The 18,087-nt window shown below is 41.7% G+C and overlaps 1 protein-coding gene across 1 annotated transcript in view; it reads right to left on the bottom strand.

The window, feature by feature from the left end:
• Positions 1-4,471: 4,471 nt before the first annotated feature.
• The window catches only part of LOC104500044 (A disintegrin and metalloproteinase with thrombospondin motifs 12-like), a gene marked incomplete at its 5' end in the record, with an annotated part of 48,104 nt that continues 34,488 nt past the window's right edge, over positions 4,472-18,087 (bottom strand). The window contains 6 exons of the mRNA XM_010143637.1: positions 4,472-4,677; positions 6,758-6,908; positions 8,715-8,753; positions 10,392-10,565; positions 13,228-13,380; positions 17,929-18,021. Coding sequence (XP_010141939.1) covers positions 4,472-4,677; positions 6,758-6,908; positions 8,715-8,753; positions 10,392-10,565; positions 13,228-13,380; positions 17,929-18,021 — 816 coding nt within the window. The remainder of the gene's footprint in view (positions 4,678-6,757; positions 6,909-8,714; positions 8,754-10,391; positions 10,566-13,227; positions 13,381-17,928; positions 18,022-18,087) is intronic.

Genomic DNA, 18,087 nt, shown 5'->3' on the forward strand with positions numbered 1-18,087 from the left:
TCCTGCTGAGCAGGCCTAGTTCTGGTCGTGCCTTGATGCCACCAAGTAGCTAGTTTCACATTTAGGTACTAATGAAGACTCAGAGCTATACACACCCACTTGGTCTGCAGAGGACAAGATCAGACCCTATGTGAAACCCAACTGAAGAAATAAGTTATTCCAGGTCAATGATAAGGATGCTCACCTGGCCTTTGGCTTACCCAGCGCTGGTTCACAGCAGCCCTGCTGCAACTAGTGCCACAAAACACACTCACCCTTGCAGCCTGCAGCCTTAGTAAGGCTTAGAGAAAGAAGACGCCCAATATTCCCCTGAAAGTGAGCTGCAAAATGGTACCTGACAGTCTGAGGCACATGCGATGCAGAGTTTGCTATCTCTATGTGTGATATTTAGGGTCTTCCTGAGCATCTCAGAGTGCCCTAAAACAATGTGTAGAATGGACAGATGCAGGTTGCATGTATAAAAAACAGCCAACAATCAGTCAGTGGTTACTTACAAAATGTAGTAGATAACTTCTCTCTGTAGCTATCTCTAGATGCCTACATGTACATTACACACATTGAATTCTGCTTCAGCAAGGGTCATATCAAACACTTCTCATGTATTTCCATAAAACTGGTACAGGACTAACTGACTAACACTTTTCTACAGAAGACATGCAGGAAAATGAACAAGTGATTGCTCAAACCCACCCACACTCGAGGTATCCTATTTTTGTGAAATCATGGAGGGAATCACTAGAGCCACAAGCTCAGTATTTTCCCTGCATGTTGACTTCATTTCGAGCTGATGCTAGGCAGCCAAAAGTCAGCTCCTCTGGTAGGTGCTGCGTGCTCTGCCAGGCCAAAGAAGTGCAGCAAGCCATGCCACACAGTGCCGAAGACAGCAGAAACTGCTCGTCAGGCTGTGTGTTGTGCAGCAGGTCATCCAGCAAATGCCTAATGAGCCTTTGCAAAGTGGGGGGAGTTTCAACTCATTTCTCAGGTCAGTGCATCCCTCTCCCTTAGAGCTCCTGTGCAGGGTGCTGCCCCTGTGGGCTGGAGATCCACAATTGCCTTGTGAAACAAGAAGCAGCAGCTTCCTGCAGCTTCCTGCAGCTTCCACAGGGCGTTATGAGGCTGAACCCATGGATGGATCTACAGGTGGAGCTGGTAACTGGGTGCTAACTGAGGATGTTATCTACCCAAACATACGCCTAACTGCGATGCCTGTGCTCCCAGGCTGCATGTCAAGGAACAGGGTTAGTGTGATGAAGTTTCTGGGCATCAGCATCAGCAATACTTGCAAAACTTGTGTACTGAAAAGATTCTGGGGGTGGGCGGTGGATGGGCACGATCATATTATATACAACTCTGAAGGAAAAGAAATACATTCCACAAGAGACATGCACACATCTGCTGCCAAGGACCCAAGGCACATCTGCTCAGACTAGAAGTGGTAAGATGTCATCAATTTCAAAGGAAATAACTAAGCCTATTAATGTGTATTTTTACTTAGCATCATGGTTTATTCTGCCACTTTCCCCCACAATTTTATGTTGGAATATCAAGCATCAAAATAGTTCAATGATGAGGATTCCCCTGGAATAGAAAAGATACTTTCTAAGACTTCTTTTTTCCTTGGAATTCCATCTTACCAGTCTTCTTGCACTGGAAACATAAAATACCAGAGACATCAGACACGAGCAATGCCATTTATTGAAGCTTGAAACAAATACGCCATCATAGTTTGCTTTTTAAACCTTGAAATGTTAGAACAAGCAGTGAATGTGCCAAACACACATTTTTTACTGAGCAACCCATTGAAGCTGGTGGTCTCAGGCTAAAATGATAACATAATGGTATTACACCTCTGCACTTAATACTCTATTCAGTTTTGAGAATAGTGACTATCTGGGTTAGGATCATAAATCCACATTTACTTAAAAATAGTTATGTCATAAGAAAGGAATCTTGCTCAACGTATGGGAGAGATGACTGCATGTACTACTAGCATAGAGGAGATATTAGGCTGGTGAGTGTGATGTAAGGCCCTAGGTAAACTACAGCTGTGGCACTGCTCTATTAAAACCGTTCATGTTGTTGTCACAGACTTTTCCCTAAAGGTTTAAGCTGAGCAACAGTGATGACTGTGCTTCCCTGGATAGAAAGATTATCTTGATTAATGTCCATAATATAATTTATTAACTTTTATCCATTTCAAATGAAATTACAGCTCCCTGAAGAAAACAATGAAGCCAGAAATGGTTTTACTCCACACTAGCCATAAGGAGCACTGGAAGGGATGACCCTTCCAGGCACTTTTCCTCACACCTGCACTGTATCCACCAAGTCAGCTCCTTTCTCATTAGCCCATGTACTCGATGGCCCACTTCTGCTGACCTCTGTGGATAAAACATTGCAGGTGCCTCTGAACACAGAGTAGTCTGACTCTGAAGGCGGTCTAACTTTGTGCTGCCCAAATTCCGAGAACACAGAAGCATCTGCACTGTCCACCAGTCTAATTTTTTTGGCCATCAGAGAACTGCTTTGCACGCAGCAGTACAGGCTCTGCTCTATGCCATGCAGCCTGAGGCCAAGACCTGCCCAAACGCTTCCCGAATCAGATGGGACACCTCCACTCCTTCCCATGATTCAGTATTTCTGTGTCTAGTGGAATAAGAACGGCCCAGATTTCTGTTGCTCCAAGGGTCAGTAGCCATTCAGGATCTCAGAAGAACATAAGCACACTGTGAAACTTAAAAAGCAGCATGTCTGGCATTGGCCGGCAACACCACAGACGTATTATTTTAAGAGTATGTGCACGTATGCTGTGTACGCGCATGCATGCACCGGCACCATGGTAAGTCATCCCCCACATCGGTTATACTAGCACCATATTTTTAACAGTGGATTTTAAGTCTTATCAGCACCTGTAACTGTGGTTATATTGCTATCACAGAGGTTAATAAATCTAACCTTACCATGCTGCATATCCTGAACTCCCAGAGATTTCAAGTGAAGAAGTAAGCCCTTAGTCAAAGGTCACAAACCTGTGAAAAAGGACAATTAGACTTGTGGCCATCGTTAGGCCAATACATTATAGCCAGGCCCAAATATTTCTTCTAACTTTTATAAAGGTCTGTCTAAAAATAGGGTTATTCCTAGTCATAGCTCTGAAACCATAGTGACGCTTAGATTCATAGCTATGTCTCTCACTTTACTCTGCATAAAATGTGACCTTTCCCTGTATTACAACCTCAAATTGTCATGTAGCTAGGGAGTAAACATGAGATTTTTCAAAAGAGCATGAAGAACCAAGGTGTCCAAATCCTACTGAATTTCAAAGAAATCCAAATGTCAGGCCGTGTCCACCTCTTTTGAAAATGCCCAGCTTTGCTTCAAAGGGTCCAGTCCGGACTCCCTGAAGTTTGTTCTGCCATTTTCTTCAACAGCAAAACAGATACACGATTTGCTAGTGCTCTCCTAATGATACCCTCTGAGATGCAGAGCCGCGCAGATACTCTGGGTCTCAGGCTCTTGTCCCAGGTGTGCTCACCCTCACTATGACGAGGGACTTGCACTAGGGGAAAAGTTTGCCATTGAGTGAGGTGATTGATAGAGAACTTTTGTGATTATGGACTTAAATTCTGCTAGGAGATACCAGATTAAATGATGGCTCTATCACCGAATATTGGTGTGAACGACAATCTATCTAGTTAAGGTGGTAGATGCAAACAGTTTTGCTTTCATGGTACCAACAATGTTGCTTTAAAAGTATTTTGGAGCTTAACATCCCATACTTGGTGGGCTTTTCAGGTTACAGCAAGACATTTGTAGCAGAAGAAAACTGGCCAGGACAGGCTTTTGCTGAAGTACCCTTTAGCAGTTCAGTCAAGTACTGAATAAGTATTTTTTTCTTTGGAAAAAAACCTCAATGTTTCGATTCAGCCTGCATATCCTAATCAGTTATTATAAAACTCTGCATTTTTATGAAGTGAGCCAACAATTTAGAGAAACACTGCCACTTCACACTGATTCCTAAAAACAGAAAATTAAGTGAGCGTAGAGGGATCTGGCCCACAGTGCAGGTCTGCCCCATCGGCCACCCTCACTCAGCACTCTTGAGTAAGCGGTTTCAAGTGGGTTTCAGAAAAGAGATGAAAGAAAGAACAAGTAAAACATTCATTTAAAAAAATTAAAAAAAATATTGCAAGCTTGTTTCTAGCCTCTATGTGTGCCTAAGAAGTACTAGCTGCTGGTACATTGCAAATTATGTTACAAATTTTGGACTATTATAGAGAAAAATTTGAAGCAGTAAATTAGGACTAATAACTCTAAGGGATTGTTTTCCCAATTTTGATCACAGATTTCCATTTACGTTGGATGATTCAGGAAAAAAAAAATGAAGGAACGCAAAACCTGTTAAGAAAAGCCCTACTCAAAGCAACCAGAGAAAAACCAGTTAGTGCCGAGCAGCTTGGTGGTTGTTTTCTTAGTTTTGAGGTGATTTTCTTCTAGATTTAGTGTAATTTTGTTGTTTGAGGTCTCGCTGATCCCAGTATCTTGCTTTGCTACGAGTTCGGGGCTGACCACACGTGAAGCAGCACTGAGTCTGTATGGACGGCAGCAAGCACTTGCCAATGCCTTTCAGCCTCTGGCAGAAGTGAACCGACAGCTGGTCTTTGTTGCAGGGCAGCCCTGTGGTGGAGAAGAGAAGCACTGGCTATATTTTGCTCACACATTATCTGTATTTCTAGAATTTTAAACTATTTTAAACTGCTTTATGCCAGACAGTCACGCCTGTTAGGGCCCCTATGGACAACGGCTTTCTCATCCTTTGTATTCTGGGTCAGCATGATCCCCCTGAAGTTTTAGGACTTTTAAGTAAACGGGTCCTATTAAACTTCACCAACCTTCTGACTTGGAAAATACTGCAGTCTTGTATTACTGTTCAGAGAGGCTTTACTTTTGCAGCAGAGCTATGAGCTGCTCTATGTTTTTCACTTTAATGTTTCTGGTTTTAAGAACTGTGACAGAAAGTCTAGCAACGATGATTTGTGAGTTGTGGTGCTTTGGCATTTGTGTAACAGTGCACTAAGACAAGCGCAGCGTGCTGCAGAGCAAGGTAGCTGCAACTACATGTTCAGCTTGACTACGCTTCGGATTCTGCAGCACCAGAGCAAGTCAGGGACTGGTGCTCTATGTATTCTGGTGCTGACAGGTCTGTGGTAGCCTCAATAAGCTTAGATGCGTCAGATTTAGTTAGATATTACAAAATGGGGGTCCTCAGCGGAGAGAAGAGATAGCGAGGGGGAGAGTCAATGTTTCCAAAAGCAGGAAGGTTATGGTTAGGCAAATATAAGGTTGTTGTTTAGCAAATCCCTCAACACTAGAAATAGAGTAACTAAATGAAATTAGTGTAAAGGTAGTTTAAAACAGATAAAAGTACTTCTTTTCTTTTCTGAACCTCTGGAACTTGCTGCCACAGGAGAGGGTGGAAGCAGACAGCATTGCAGGGTCAAAAAAGGATGCAACGTATTAATGGGAAAAGTTACACAAATGTAAAATAAAAGGCACTAAAAGGGGTGCCTTTAATAGTACTAATATGTCAGTTGGAAATACTGGAGGAATACCATGGAAATGGATCACAGGAAAAGACTAAACTCCTGTCTTCTCCATAAGTATCACCTACTATTGCCATTGCTGGAGGCAAAATTTGGCTGCATGGACCACTGGTCTGCCCAATAGGGCATTTCTTAGGTTTTACTGGTCCCTTCTGCTTTTATTCACAGAAATATCTGTCACTAATCTGTGTAATTAGTATTTATCTGAGTCTTTCTGAACATAGGAGGGACAGCAGATAAACAGACCAACTCAACCCTAGGGCAAAACATGTGCTAAAGATTTTTGAACAGCAGGAGGAGTGACGCATCACTCTCAAGTGATCCCTTAGGATCTACACTGCAGTCAGGAGTCAATATCTGGTCTCAACACTAGATAGGGCCCTTACTGCTGACTTGCTAAAAAAGATGAATCCTCCTCCAAAAGGCCTTTGAAAGCTCTTCCAGAAGGACTCTGACCTGTTGCTGTTCTTATCTGAGGGTACCTGCTGGATACTGCACTACACTGAAACAGATCAAGATACTCTTCTCTAAGCTTCTTTTCTGGGCTATTCCCATCTACACAACTAGGGTCCTGGGCTCCTGAAGAAGAGAGGTACAGGACACCCTGAGCCACAAGAGGACTTCTCTCCATCTCTTCATTTTGGAGACAGCTGCACCCTTTGTGACACTGAATTCACAGTGTATCTGTGATGTATCTGGGTTCGCTGCCAGTCAGATTTTTCTTATGATGTCTGTCTCACTTTGCCTGCTTGCACTCACAGTCCAAAACTTGCAGTTCCCATAGGGGTATCTGTCTCAATCGGCATCTGTTTGGACTCACAGCATGTCCTCCACAGCCCTCAAAGCAGCCTGTGAACTTCCTAAAACAGGTCAAAACAAACAGACCTATTCATTTTGTTGTGGCATCATAAATTAGGGATGCCTGCTCAGAGACCTGCACTCCCCAGAACAGCACCTCAAGGCCAGTAACGCCGTGGAACATGACAGCGTGATTCTGGCAGCAGTGCAGCTGAGCAGCAGCAGGGCAAGCTGACCCGTCATTACTGAGCCGGCGCTATTCACAAGCTGATAGCTGGTCGGCTCCCACTTCTTGCAGAATCTCGCACAAAGGCAGAGCTTTTCGGAAACTGTCTGATGCAGGTCTATTATCATACCTGTACTCCTGCATTCTTGCAGATTGCACTTCTGATACTCTGTGGGCTTGGGTTTATCCACACACATACTGTCATCTTCAGTTTCACTGGTTTCTATATTCATGCACTTCACAGTTCTTTGCTGTACACCTCCTCCACAAGAAACGGTGCACTGAAAGAGAGTAATTTCAATATATACAAAAGTCTATTACATTGAACACGTGTAATATGCCAGTATTTGAGCTGAATGTGACAGGAAGCTAAGAACTGCCATAAGATCCAGGACCAATGACACTACAGTACACTTTGTGTATTGTATTTTCCACCCAGACACCTCGATGGTGCATCGTGGACAGATTTGGCAGGATACAGTGGAAGGGTAAGTAGTACAAATACAGCATCTTGGAATGTGCAGCCTGGGTGAGAGGACTGTTTTCTACAGAGGAGGATGAGGGTGATCTGAAATGCCAGTCCTACAAAGTCAGAGAATATTAATCCAAATTAGCACTGCACACCACACACATCTTTTGTTTCCTGTGTTTTCTCGCTATCTAAATTAGACATGAATAATCAATTGCAATGTTAAGTCTAGAAATGGCTGAGCTGAAGGTTTAAAAAAAGCTCAGTGATATGTTTTTCTTTGTGAATTCACACTGCGGTTATCCTTTCTTTATGATCACAAAACAACTGCCAACTGCTTGTTCTGGATGCACACAGATGCCCACAAAAAAAGAACATTTTCAAAACGTGTTCCTGCACTATTCTGTAAATGTACTTAATTATTCTGAGAGCATCTGAGAATTCCAGTTAATTTTAACTTCTTTTTCTTTTCAGATAAACAGTGGCCAGCGAGAGAAATACTTCAACAGATAGAAAATGCCAGCTACTGACACACAAGAGATGAATACGTACCTCTTTAATGGTACCTCTGTAATTTTTCTGCAAATTATCCTCTCTCTATGTATACCTCTGTGCACAAGACAATATTACTGGTGTGAAGTACATTAAAAGATCTTAGGTGTTCTCATGGCAACTTTAATGTTTAAAACAGGCTTTTTATAAAGTAAAATAAATGGGATAAATAAATCAGTAAAATAGTTGCTACACATTTTGGTATTCAGTTGCTTATTTTACGCATGTCTCAACATTTTCTCTTCCATATTTAAGAGCCAGAGTACATTATACTCATATCCCATCTAATGGCTTTGTGTCATAACCAACTAGTTAAATTTTTTGTATTAAATGACTCTTCATTGTTTCTTTATTTTTAGCTCCTGGCTTTTAGTGTTCTCTCAATGTCCTCTTCTGCTGTGAGGAACATTTGTAATGTATGAAAAGGTTCATTAAGGAAACTGGAGGGAAAAGTTTATTAGATATACCAGTGTCTTTATAACTAAAGGTGTGCTGCAGATACTGGAAGATTCCCCAAAGATATACCTTGTACTTATTGGTTGCATTTCCAGATGCCAAGGTAGAAGGCTACTGGTCAAAGTCCACTGGCAAGTCCAATATTTCACAAAGTTGCTTTAAGGGGCACCCTCCTCACCCACCCCAGTAGTCTCAAACAGTGGAAAAGTTCAAACAAGTAATGGAAGAATGTCAATGGCATCTTCTTTTTTATTAGAAAAGAAAAAAAACCCTGAGCCTTCCAATAAAGCAGCAACAGAAAGTAAAAGCTACAATGTCTATCACCTGAAGGAAGTGAGACAGGATGGGTCCAAAACGTTTAGTGATTTTCAAAAGATCTCCCATTGTAGCTCCAGTTGTGCAAAAGAAACTATATTTGCCATAGGCACCGAGGTTGGCAGACAAGCGGATAACATGACCAAATACGGCCAACTCACGACAAGAAACACAACAAAAAGGAACTGAATCCTACTGGGCCCCATGTCTGGTCATTCCACTGCAATAAGGTTGCCTGTTACATAACGCCATGGCATTAGGTCTTTTTGTCCAGTCACAGTAGCCTTCTTTTGGCAGTTTGCTTTTGCTGGCCATCCCCACGTGTTCTTGAACACTAAGAAAAAAGGTGCACAAACCCGTGAGGAGAGTGGTGGGAATGGATAGGAACCCATAAACAGACCATAAATACAGTAGGAAATTCTTCATGAAGAAACGTGGAGCCACTGAAGCATGTCACTGACACACGTGATTTTAGAAAGATGTACAGGCTAGCCTGCATACCAAGTCTCCTACAGTCCAGACATGAAGAAAAGCTCTGCACTGAGACACTTACTTAATCACATACTTGGAAGGAGAGAGAGAAGAAGCCATTATTGGTCTTTGTGGGAAAGTACTGCTGACACATAGGAATGCAAGGAATATAGGACAGCATGGAAGTGGCAACACAGAACAGGCAACACAGAACCGCTCATGCAGCAGCACAGGCAACAGTAACTTCTACAACAAGAATGAAATTGGAAGTCATGAGTCTGCCAAAATGATCTGTAATATTTACTGAAGACAGTACAAGTTCATGAGATGCAACATCTCATTTTTATGAGGCAGTTGGGGCCGTTAAAATTCACCCAATTCACACAATAAATCAACTACTTGGCAATAAAAGTGTCATACAGAGACAGTGACCCAGGTTCTATTCTAAAAGTTCTTTTTGTCCACATTCTAGTATTATTTACCAGCTGATTTTTTATTATTAACACTAGGCCTGCAGTAGAGCCTGCCTGAAATACACAAAAGATTTCATATCCTGACATGAAATAAAGCACCAGAATATACTTTGAATAATGCATTGTTCCTGTCCTACAAGGAATTGCACACCTATGGACAGAGGACCAGAGCTGACATCTGCTAAACATACCTTCTCAGTCCAACATCCTCAGCATGAGGTCCACTGCCAGGGTCAGACAAGTGTTTTTATAAAATATTTTAAGCAGAAAATGGGTGCAATCATTTGGCTACTCATTTTTTTAACCCTTGCTGATTGCTCTGATTGATAAGAAACCCACATCCTGGTCTCCTCCTTATTGCAGGTGTGATTTGTAAGTGCCTGTAAGGAAGCAGGGCAATCACCTCCCTTTAAAGCCAAAAGCATCAGGTCCACAGTGCCACAAACATTGTGGTGCTTTCTTCAAAGCTGCTTTTAGTGGAAGTAAACACTAAAATGTAACCAGACAATGTACTTTAGATGACATAACTATGTGCCTGGCTGCCTACAAGCTTGTTGGCATGGATTTATATTTCAAAGTGACCCAAAAGTCAGATTTATTTTTTGTCTGACCTCAGCCTCTGGCCCCATAAAATTCCAGCCCGAGAGTGTAAAGGAAAATTCTAAATCAATCATAATGAGAAAGCAACATTAAAATGGCAGCAAAACACATCAGTTTGAATGAATCATATTTACCAATCCAGTAGGATAGCTAAAACAAATCTTCCAGGGCTTCTGCTTCTCTCTTTTAGGGTATGGTAATTTACAGCTTTAGTTGTATATCATGTCAAATCCTAAGAATGACTCTGAGAAGTCTTACCAATGTCTGTGATAATTTTTGCTGTAACCATACAGAAGGACTGAACAGACTCTGACTGGTACTGTGTGTCTTCCTTTGAGTGAAAGTTTATCTAACAGCATGGGATCTAACAGTCACTGTTAATCAACAGCTAATTCCTCATTCCCAAAGCTTCCTTTGAACAACAATACCTCATTCCAGGGTTCCACATGCCACTGCAAGCAAGGCTCCATGTTACAACTACTGTTCAGTTGTGGTTTATATCCGAGTAGTTGGCAATGAAAAGGCCTCAGAAGTCGCTTTTCACGAACATCAATGCAGTGAACATCTCGGGTCTTGAAACCGCCATTGCAGGTAGCAGAGCACTGTACACAAAATAGAAAGGGGCACATCTCCAAACGATGCTTGGCTGAGCAGCTGGCCCTTCCCCAGCCACAGAAGAGGAGGACAGCCTGATCTTCCAGCATCCTGATTAACAGAGGGAATGTCCAGTTTACCATAACAACAGTCTGTTGTTAGGCTTGAAAACCGTGGTTTTCATCATAGCAAATCACAACTCACCATATAAATATTTCCCTTTCTTCACTGGAACATCTGTTAATAATATAAATGCATATTTAATTATGAAATCTTGCCAGCTATTTCCAAAAATGTCATCATGAAAGAGCCATAATGAAATAAATACAATAAACAAATCCTGTATGCAGGAATATAATCAGTTCTTTTGTTGTTTCTGAGGAGCACGGGAGGAAAGAGGCACAGCTGCGTAAGTTGATTTTTCATTCAGCCATGGGAGAGGTCAGTGTCCACGGCAGCAGTTTGCTCAGGCTAGCAAAACTGCTCTTCATCTTAGACCATAGACTTCAGCTGCTGCTCTGCCACTAGGAGATGGTGGACTCACCCCACAGCAGCAATTCGCACCCTCACCTTCCTTGCCCCTCCATGTACCAGGAGGATCCATACCCCAAGAGCAGCCTGGGTGTGAGAGAACGGGGGAGAAGAGAGAGACATCCAGAACCTTACTCAGAGCCTGTGAAATCGCCTTTCAGCTTGGAGCACTACTGGCAAGCCAAACAAGCCCTTTCAGTCTCTAATTTCTCCCCAGAGCTTGCTTCAAGGCATGCAGCATGCAGCCCCGGGTTGTGTCCCCACCTACCAAAGCCCAGGACCTCTCTTGCTGCTGAGGAAGAATTGTATTTGCTACCCAGAGGATAGGGACAATTATAAATCTAATTATTTTCCCTTTCAGAATTAAAGCCAATTCTACTAATGCCACTGAATAACCTCAGATCACCGTCTTTACCACCATGATGTAATATACCAACTGATGCTGTTCTCCTTTGCATAAATAAGTGTTCTTCAGCTGAACAAGGAAACTGATTATAGTACTTCCCCTGAGAGCTGAAGCATGGGTGGAAGGGGAAACCATGCTCTTGTTTACAGAATTTTCTGTACCTCTGAATAGAAACAATGGACAGAAGTGACTGTGCAAGAAACTGAGTACACACAGCCCCAAAATATGTGTAAATTGTATTTGGTACTAAACTTAGACTGAAATATCTAATCATCTGATGTACATTTCTCTTCAGGAAGGGGAACAATCAGATAAGAGAAATGGAACAGAGAAAGTTTTACTACAGCAGCAGGGGAATATGACCAGCTTGTTATTAGGTGACTTAAAAATGTTTGAAATGAGTAATGAGAAAAACAACTGCCACTTGCAAAAGAAAACAAAAAATAGCCATTTTTAAGTATGAAACTGTAATTAGGTTTATATAGTTCAATTGTGGGAAAGTAAGGGTGGCTAACACAAATCTGCTAGGAAATCCTTTTATCTCATAATTGGACTGATACTTGAAAACATTTGTTTCCAATAACATTTTATGATTAAACCTGATTTTTAGGTACTTTATGTAATGTAACTATCATCTACTTGTTGCAAGAGCAGAAACAGTCACAAGTGAAGGTGAAATATGCCGTTCTGCACCTGGTACTGCAGAATGTCTATGTATCATTAAAATTAATTTTGAAGGCTTAAATGTGGTTATGTAATGCCTTGGCCTTTTCTAGACTTTCTAAAGCGTCATGTATTTCATGTACAAATCAATTCTGTGTCAAAGAACTCAATAATATAGCTCAAGTTTTGTTACTATAACCTTTTCTATGCATGAATCTACTCTCTAGTTCAATGACAACATTGTCTGCAAAAACCATACATATTGAGAAATTTGAGATCTATCTTTTTCTTTATTAAATCAACATTATGTAAAATAGAATTTTACAGTTTTTTAAGTCCTGAAAAATAACCCACTGTTTGAAGCCACAATTTTAGACAGTGTGAACTCAAAATGTACCAAGCTTCAAGAATTACAGAAGTCCCTCTAGGTGTACATCACACATCCCACATAACCAAAAAACAAAGAAAAATGCAATTCCTGGGGTTCCACTTACCACCTTGGATATACTTCTGTATCTGTCCCAGGCCCGTGTACGCAACTAGGACCGAGCAAGAGCATAACCACTGCAGGCATTCTCCCCAGTCCATTTTTCTTTAGTTTTTGTCATGTAAAACTTAGTGGTTACAGGAATGGAGAACAGAGCACATAATGCAAGAGACAATACATGTGGCAGATGTGAATAGGAACATGCCAACTCCCCCTGCTGCGCTCTCACCTGCTTCTGAAAATTTGAATGTGCTTCTGAAGGCAGAGTTCAGAAAGATGCTACATGCAAATACGTACAGCTTTGCCCTAGGATCTCCACAGAACATGGACAGTGAGCCCTCCTCTAGCTCTAGATGCAGAAGTTAATGAGCATGACCCCCCCAGAGGAAGAAGAGAATTTACAGCAGGTGTATTTCCATAAATAACTTCGTCAGGAAATTAGTAAACTAGAGCTGAATAGTCAATTGGGAATTACCTGTGTATTCACTTAGCAAATAATTATTTTTAAATTTATGTATTTAGAAGTCCCTACTCTTTGAAGTTAGCAAGCTTACTGTTCACGCACAGTTCCAAATGAAGTTACCTTACTCCAATTCCCTGTTTTCCAGCTAGCACATGGGCGGAGATAACACTTTCTTGCAGGATCAGGCTTCTTCGTGTGCTGACAGTGAGATATGTTCCTGCTGCTGCACTCCACGTGTCTCCAGAAAGCCCCCATTCCACAGGTGGTAGAGCACTGCACAAGGGTGAGAGGAAAGCCCAAGGACAAACTCAATGTTGGTAAATCATTCTGGAAACAATCAGGAACCTAAATATGAGTATGTACGAGCTATTTTAGATGACCCAGGTTATCTCAGATAACCCTCAAATTCACCTAAGTCTTAAGGTTCTGAAGGAAGGCTTTTTGTTGCTTCGTTAAGAAAATACCAGTTCTGATATATACCATGCACTGCTCCTCTTTGGAAAACTCCTGCTTACTGAGACATTCAAATTCTGTACCTGCTGTTTCACTGTTTCCTTCTGTGATCTCTGGGGATCCAATGAGAAATGTCGCTGCATCTAATATTCAGCGCTGTTCCCTGTCTAACCATAATTCTGCTGCTGACATTCAGCAAATTGAGTGCATGACACTGAAAACCTGAAATAACTGCGTGAGACTCTTGGGAAAACTGTGCAGAAACAGGATTTTTGAAATTATGAATTCAGGGTGTGGCTAAGTGGCTAAGTGCTTCCAACATTTGGGAGGGTTTTAGTGTCTGAGCTAAGAGAATATTAATTGCACCAGCCCATACCCCAAGAGTGCACGCTCTTCACAAAAAAAGCCACTCTCATTGTACTCTGAGGCAGGAAGAGGTGAAAAATGGCTGCAGACACCTTTTTCTCCTGCAAAAAGGGAGGGACACTGAACTATACACATAGAGTCATATCTGTTGGTGTATTTTTCTAGCAGAAATTGGAACTATGAAAATATGCTACTCTCTCTCTGGGAAACTTAGTAGCCGAAACCAGCTGCAGTGTTATCATGTGGGAAATACTATCTATACTGGCCTTGTTTGGTAGCTTTAATCACAACATCCACCACGTGGGATCTAATCCCTTTTAACCAATTATAGTGCTTTAAGAGCTGTGTGCTGTCTGTGTAACAGAGTCACTATCCAATCACCATGTAGTTAGTCGAGTGGACAAGAGTCTATAAATTGGGATGTAATGTAAACAATAAACGGGTCTTGCTACACACCACATTGGCGTATGAGCAATTCGTTCCACTTCAGCCCAGAGCTCCGTTTCGTGTCGCGACAATATCCAACACATGCCAGGCAGCCTGTAGCTGGCATGAGAAACAGCACAAAGAATCTTGGATTAAGTTTGCAAAATGATGAAGAGAGCAACTGCTATTATGAGGTTTGGACTCCCTACATGGAAGTGGGAGAGTTAAACAGGGAAATCTGAGTAAATGCCCTTGGAAAGTCTAAGGAAAGCTGTGCTGAACCTAGGGCAGGGAAAAAATAAACCACTTAAGACTTGAATATGTTACCTGATTCAGAGAAATGGAAAAAAGTTTATCATCACAACAAAGAATTTTTTAAAAATTGCACGTTATGAAGAGTGTGAACTGATAGATCAAGAGGAAATGACCTCAAGTTGTGCTTGGGGGTGCCAAGGGGGAGATTTAGGTTGAATATTAGGAAAAATTCTTTACAGAAAGGGTTGTCAAGCATGGGAGCAGGCTGCCCCTGGCAGTGATGGAGTCCCCACCCCTGAAGGTATTTAAATAAGATGTGTAGATGTGGTGCTCGGGGACGTGATTCAGTGGTGACTTGGCAGTGCTGGGTTAGCAGTTGGACTTGTTCTTAAGGCTCTCTTCCAACCAAAAACCATTCTGCGATTCTGCAAGACCTCTGCAGTGTGCCATGTCCAGCTTTTGAGATTCCTGAGATGTCTGTCCAAGAAGCCACAAAGATCCTGTTAACGGGGACTGTGTACTCGCTGTTCAGCTTTGGATAGTCACAAATTTATGCAAGACAACTTCCCTGTTCAGGAGGATGGACTGTCCTTGTCTTTGTTGCTGAATGTTTAGTGGCTCCCCCCAGCTCTGCTGTGCCAGTCTGACACCCCTAAGAATTTGCTGAAGGGCTGCTCAGTCTTTGACCAAAGCCCCATTCTAAGCATTCATTAGAAGACCAAAGTTAGCTCCAGGGATAATGCTGCGTAGATTATACTTGCAAAGCTTTATATTCTTGTCTGAGGGAGGTGAAACAGCAGGATTCTTTCAAAAACTGTCGTGAACAGATACAGAGCCAAGAGAGGAAGGCATGATACTGCAGATAGTACTGAGAAAGCTTTAGGTTTCTTGACCACTGTTCCATGTTACACAAAGGAGCCTGATACTCTGAAATTCAGGAAGACCTATTGCTTCTCCCTTCTGTCATTCAGGACCCAAGATTTCCTCTTGTCACAGTAGATGTCTATTACAGAGGGAGAAGTGGTGACTTTTCATAATCAATATCAAAGGTGCAGAATGATGGTAATGTGGAGTAGTTTTGGCACCCGGATGCTCTTAGAAAGGGAGAGGTGACAGCCCAGAATGACCTGGGAAAGCAATAGGAAAGAAGTTAAAAACTGCAAACAGAAGTGTCGGTGTCATTGGGCACTGTTTTGCCCTACCCTAATTAGCACTCTCCCTTGGGAATTAAGGGCCAACAGTGTTATAGGACATGTCACACCATTCCATCTCAGTGACTATTGTTATTCTTGGGCTCTATTTATTTACTAGTATAGACACATCCTAAGGAACAAGGAAACATCAGAATATTGTCAGTTACTAAAAAAGAAAAATAGAGAGCATAGCAAGAGATTCATCTAGGAAGATGCAGAGGTCTTGAAATATCAAAGCCTTAGAGAGATGCCACCTGAAAAAAGGCACAAAGTTTTCCTAAGGACAAGTAAATGGAAAGAGCAAAAACAGAATTAGAAAACTGTAGACTAAACTTTAATTAACAGTAATGAACAATAAGAAAAGATTCTGTGAATGTTGTGGGGCAAATACAAAACTTCTGTTTCATAAGGAAGGTAGTAGCTGACTTATTTAAAGAATTACAGAATGGCTGACTTTGGAGAGGACCTTTGGGTGATATCTTGTCCAAAACGCCTGCTCAAGTAAGGACACCTAGAACGAATTGCCCAGGACGATATTCAGACAGCTTCAGAATACCTCCAAGGATAGAGATTCCACAAATCCTTTTTTTCATCACCTTTTCTTCTTTAAACTTGGAAAAAAGAAGTTAAATGCTCCAAACTTCACATACAGTTAATTTTAACAAGAAACAATAGCTTGAACAAGAATAGCAAAAGATTACTAAAATGTTAAAGAATAGTAAAGTTACACACATTAAGTATCCTCAAATTGATTTCATCAGTTCTGTGAAACTGAATGTATTTGACCCTACCTCAATATTCATTCAAGTCTTCTTGAATAATCTTTGAACTGTTGAGGAATTATTTTTAAAAATATACTGGAAAAGTCCCAGAGGGTTAGAGAAGAACATTTTAAAGTTATCTTTAGGAAAACAAAAAGTTGGATCTGTGGCCCAGTGGAACACTTCACGTAACTTTACTTCACAAGAAGATACAAAAGTGAATTATTAAACAATTGAAATCAAAATGGTAAATACTAACAAAGATGATAAACAAATAGCTACATGGACCTATCTAGAAGAAATTATTCAATTCAATCTAATATCCTTCTCTGACAGGCGTACCTGGATTAATGAAAATAGAGAACCAGCTGATGCGATGCATCCTGACATGATCCCATAGAGCACTGTTTTAACAAATGACAGAAATATGGTCTAGGTGAAATAATTACAGGATTGGTGCACAAATGAACTCCTGCACCCAGGTGATTGATAAACATACTGGACAGAACAGGCCCTAGAACTGAAAACTGTGGAACATGGCTGGTGACCCGTTGCCAAGTAGACGTAGCCCCACTGACTACAACCCTTTGAGCCCTGCCCTTCAGCCAGTTCTTCACCCACAGTTCTTCACTGTGAACCTGCTCATCCCACAGCTGGACAAATTGTCCAGAATGATGCTATGAGGAACAGTATCAAAAACCTCACTGAAATACAAAAAAACTGCATCCGCTGCCTTCCCTTCATCCACAAGGCGGGTGAGCTTATTGTAGAAGGACGTCAAATTAGTTCAACAGGACTTTACCTCCGTGAACCCGTGCTGACTGTGCCTGATGATTGCATTGTTCTCTGAATGCTTTTCAATGCCCAGTATGATCTTTTCCATCATTTGTGGAGGAACTGAGGTTAGACTAAGAGGTCTGTAGTTCCCTCAGTCTTCCCTCACACCCGTTTTGTACTTTGGAATGTCACTGGCCAGCTTCCAGTCAGCAGGTACCTTCCCAGACTCCTAAGACCTTTGGTAGATGATTGAGAGGGGTCCTGCTGTAGCATGCATTGGCTCCTTCAGTACTCCGGAATGAAACCCACCAGGCCCCATGGGCTTGTGAATGTTCAGCTGATTCAGCTGGTCCGTTAGAATTGCAGTGTCCAGTTACGCATAGCTTTGCAGAATCCATAAATAGAGACACAATCAACGTAAGCAATCTAATATCAGATATTCCAAGTTACCTTTTTTTCTGTGACAAGTATTTAATTTGAATTTAGGACACTCGTTTCAGATAATCCTAATGACCTAAGAAGCTCTATTTCCTCAGTTGTGGTTCAGACAGATGTTCACACTCTCCACTTAAGAGTTAAAAATAACTTACCTCACTCCAGTTGCCTACTATCCAGTAGGCATCACCGGGCAAACTGTTGGATGTTATTAGGTGGCTGTTTTCTGTAACGTTCACTAAAACACCCTCAGTTGTTGCACTTTGGTTCCTGAGAGCATGCGCAAGAGCGGCTGCCTGTGTGCTGGTGGTTAT

The sequence above is a fragment of the Buceros rhinoceros genome, unplaced genomic scaffold (genome assembly GCF_000710305.1).
Source record: "Buceros rhinoceros silvestris isolate BGI_N320 unplaced genomic scaffold, ASM71030v1 scaffold7649, whole genome shotgun sequence".
NCBI classification, from domain to species: Eukaryota; Metazoa; Chordata; class Aves; order Bucerotiformes; family Bucerotidae; genus Buceros; species Buceros rhinoceros.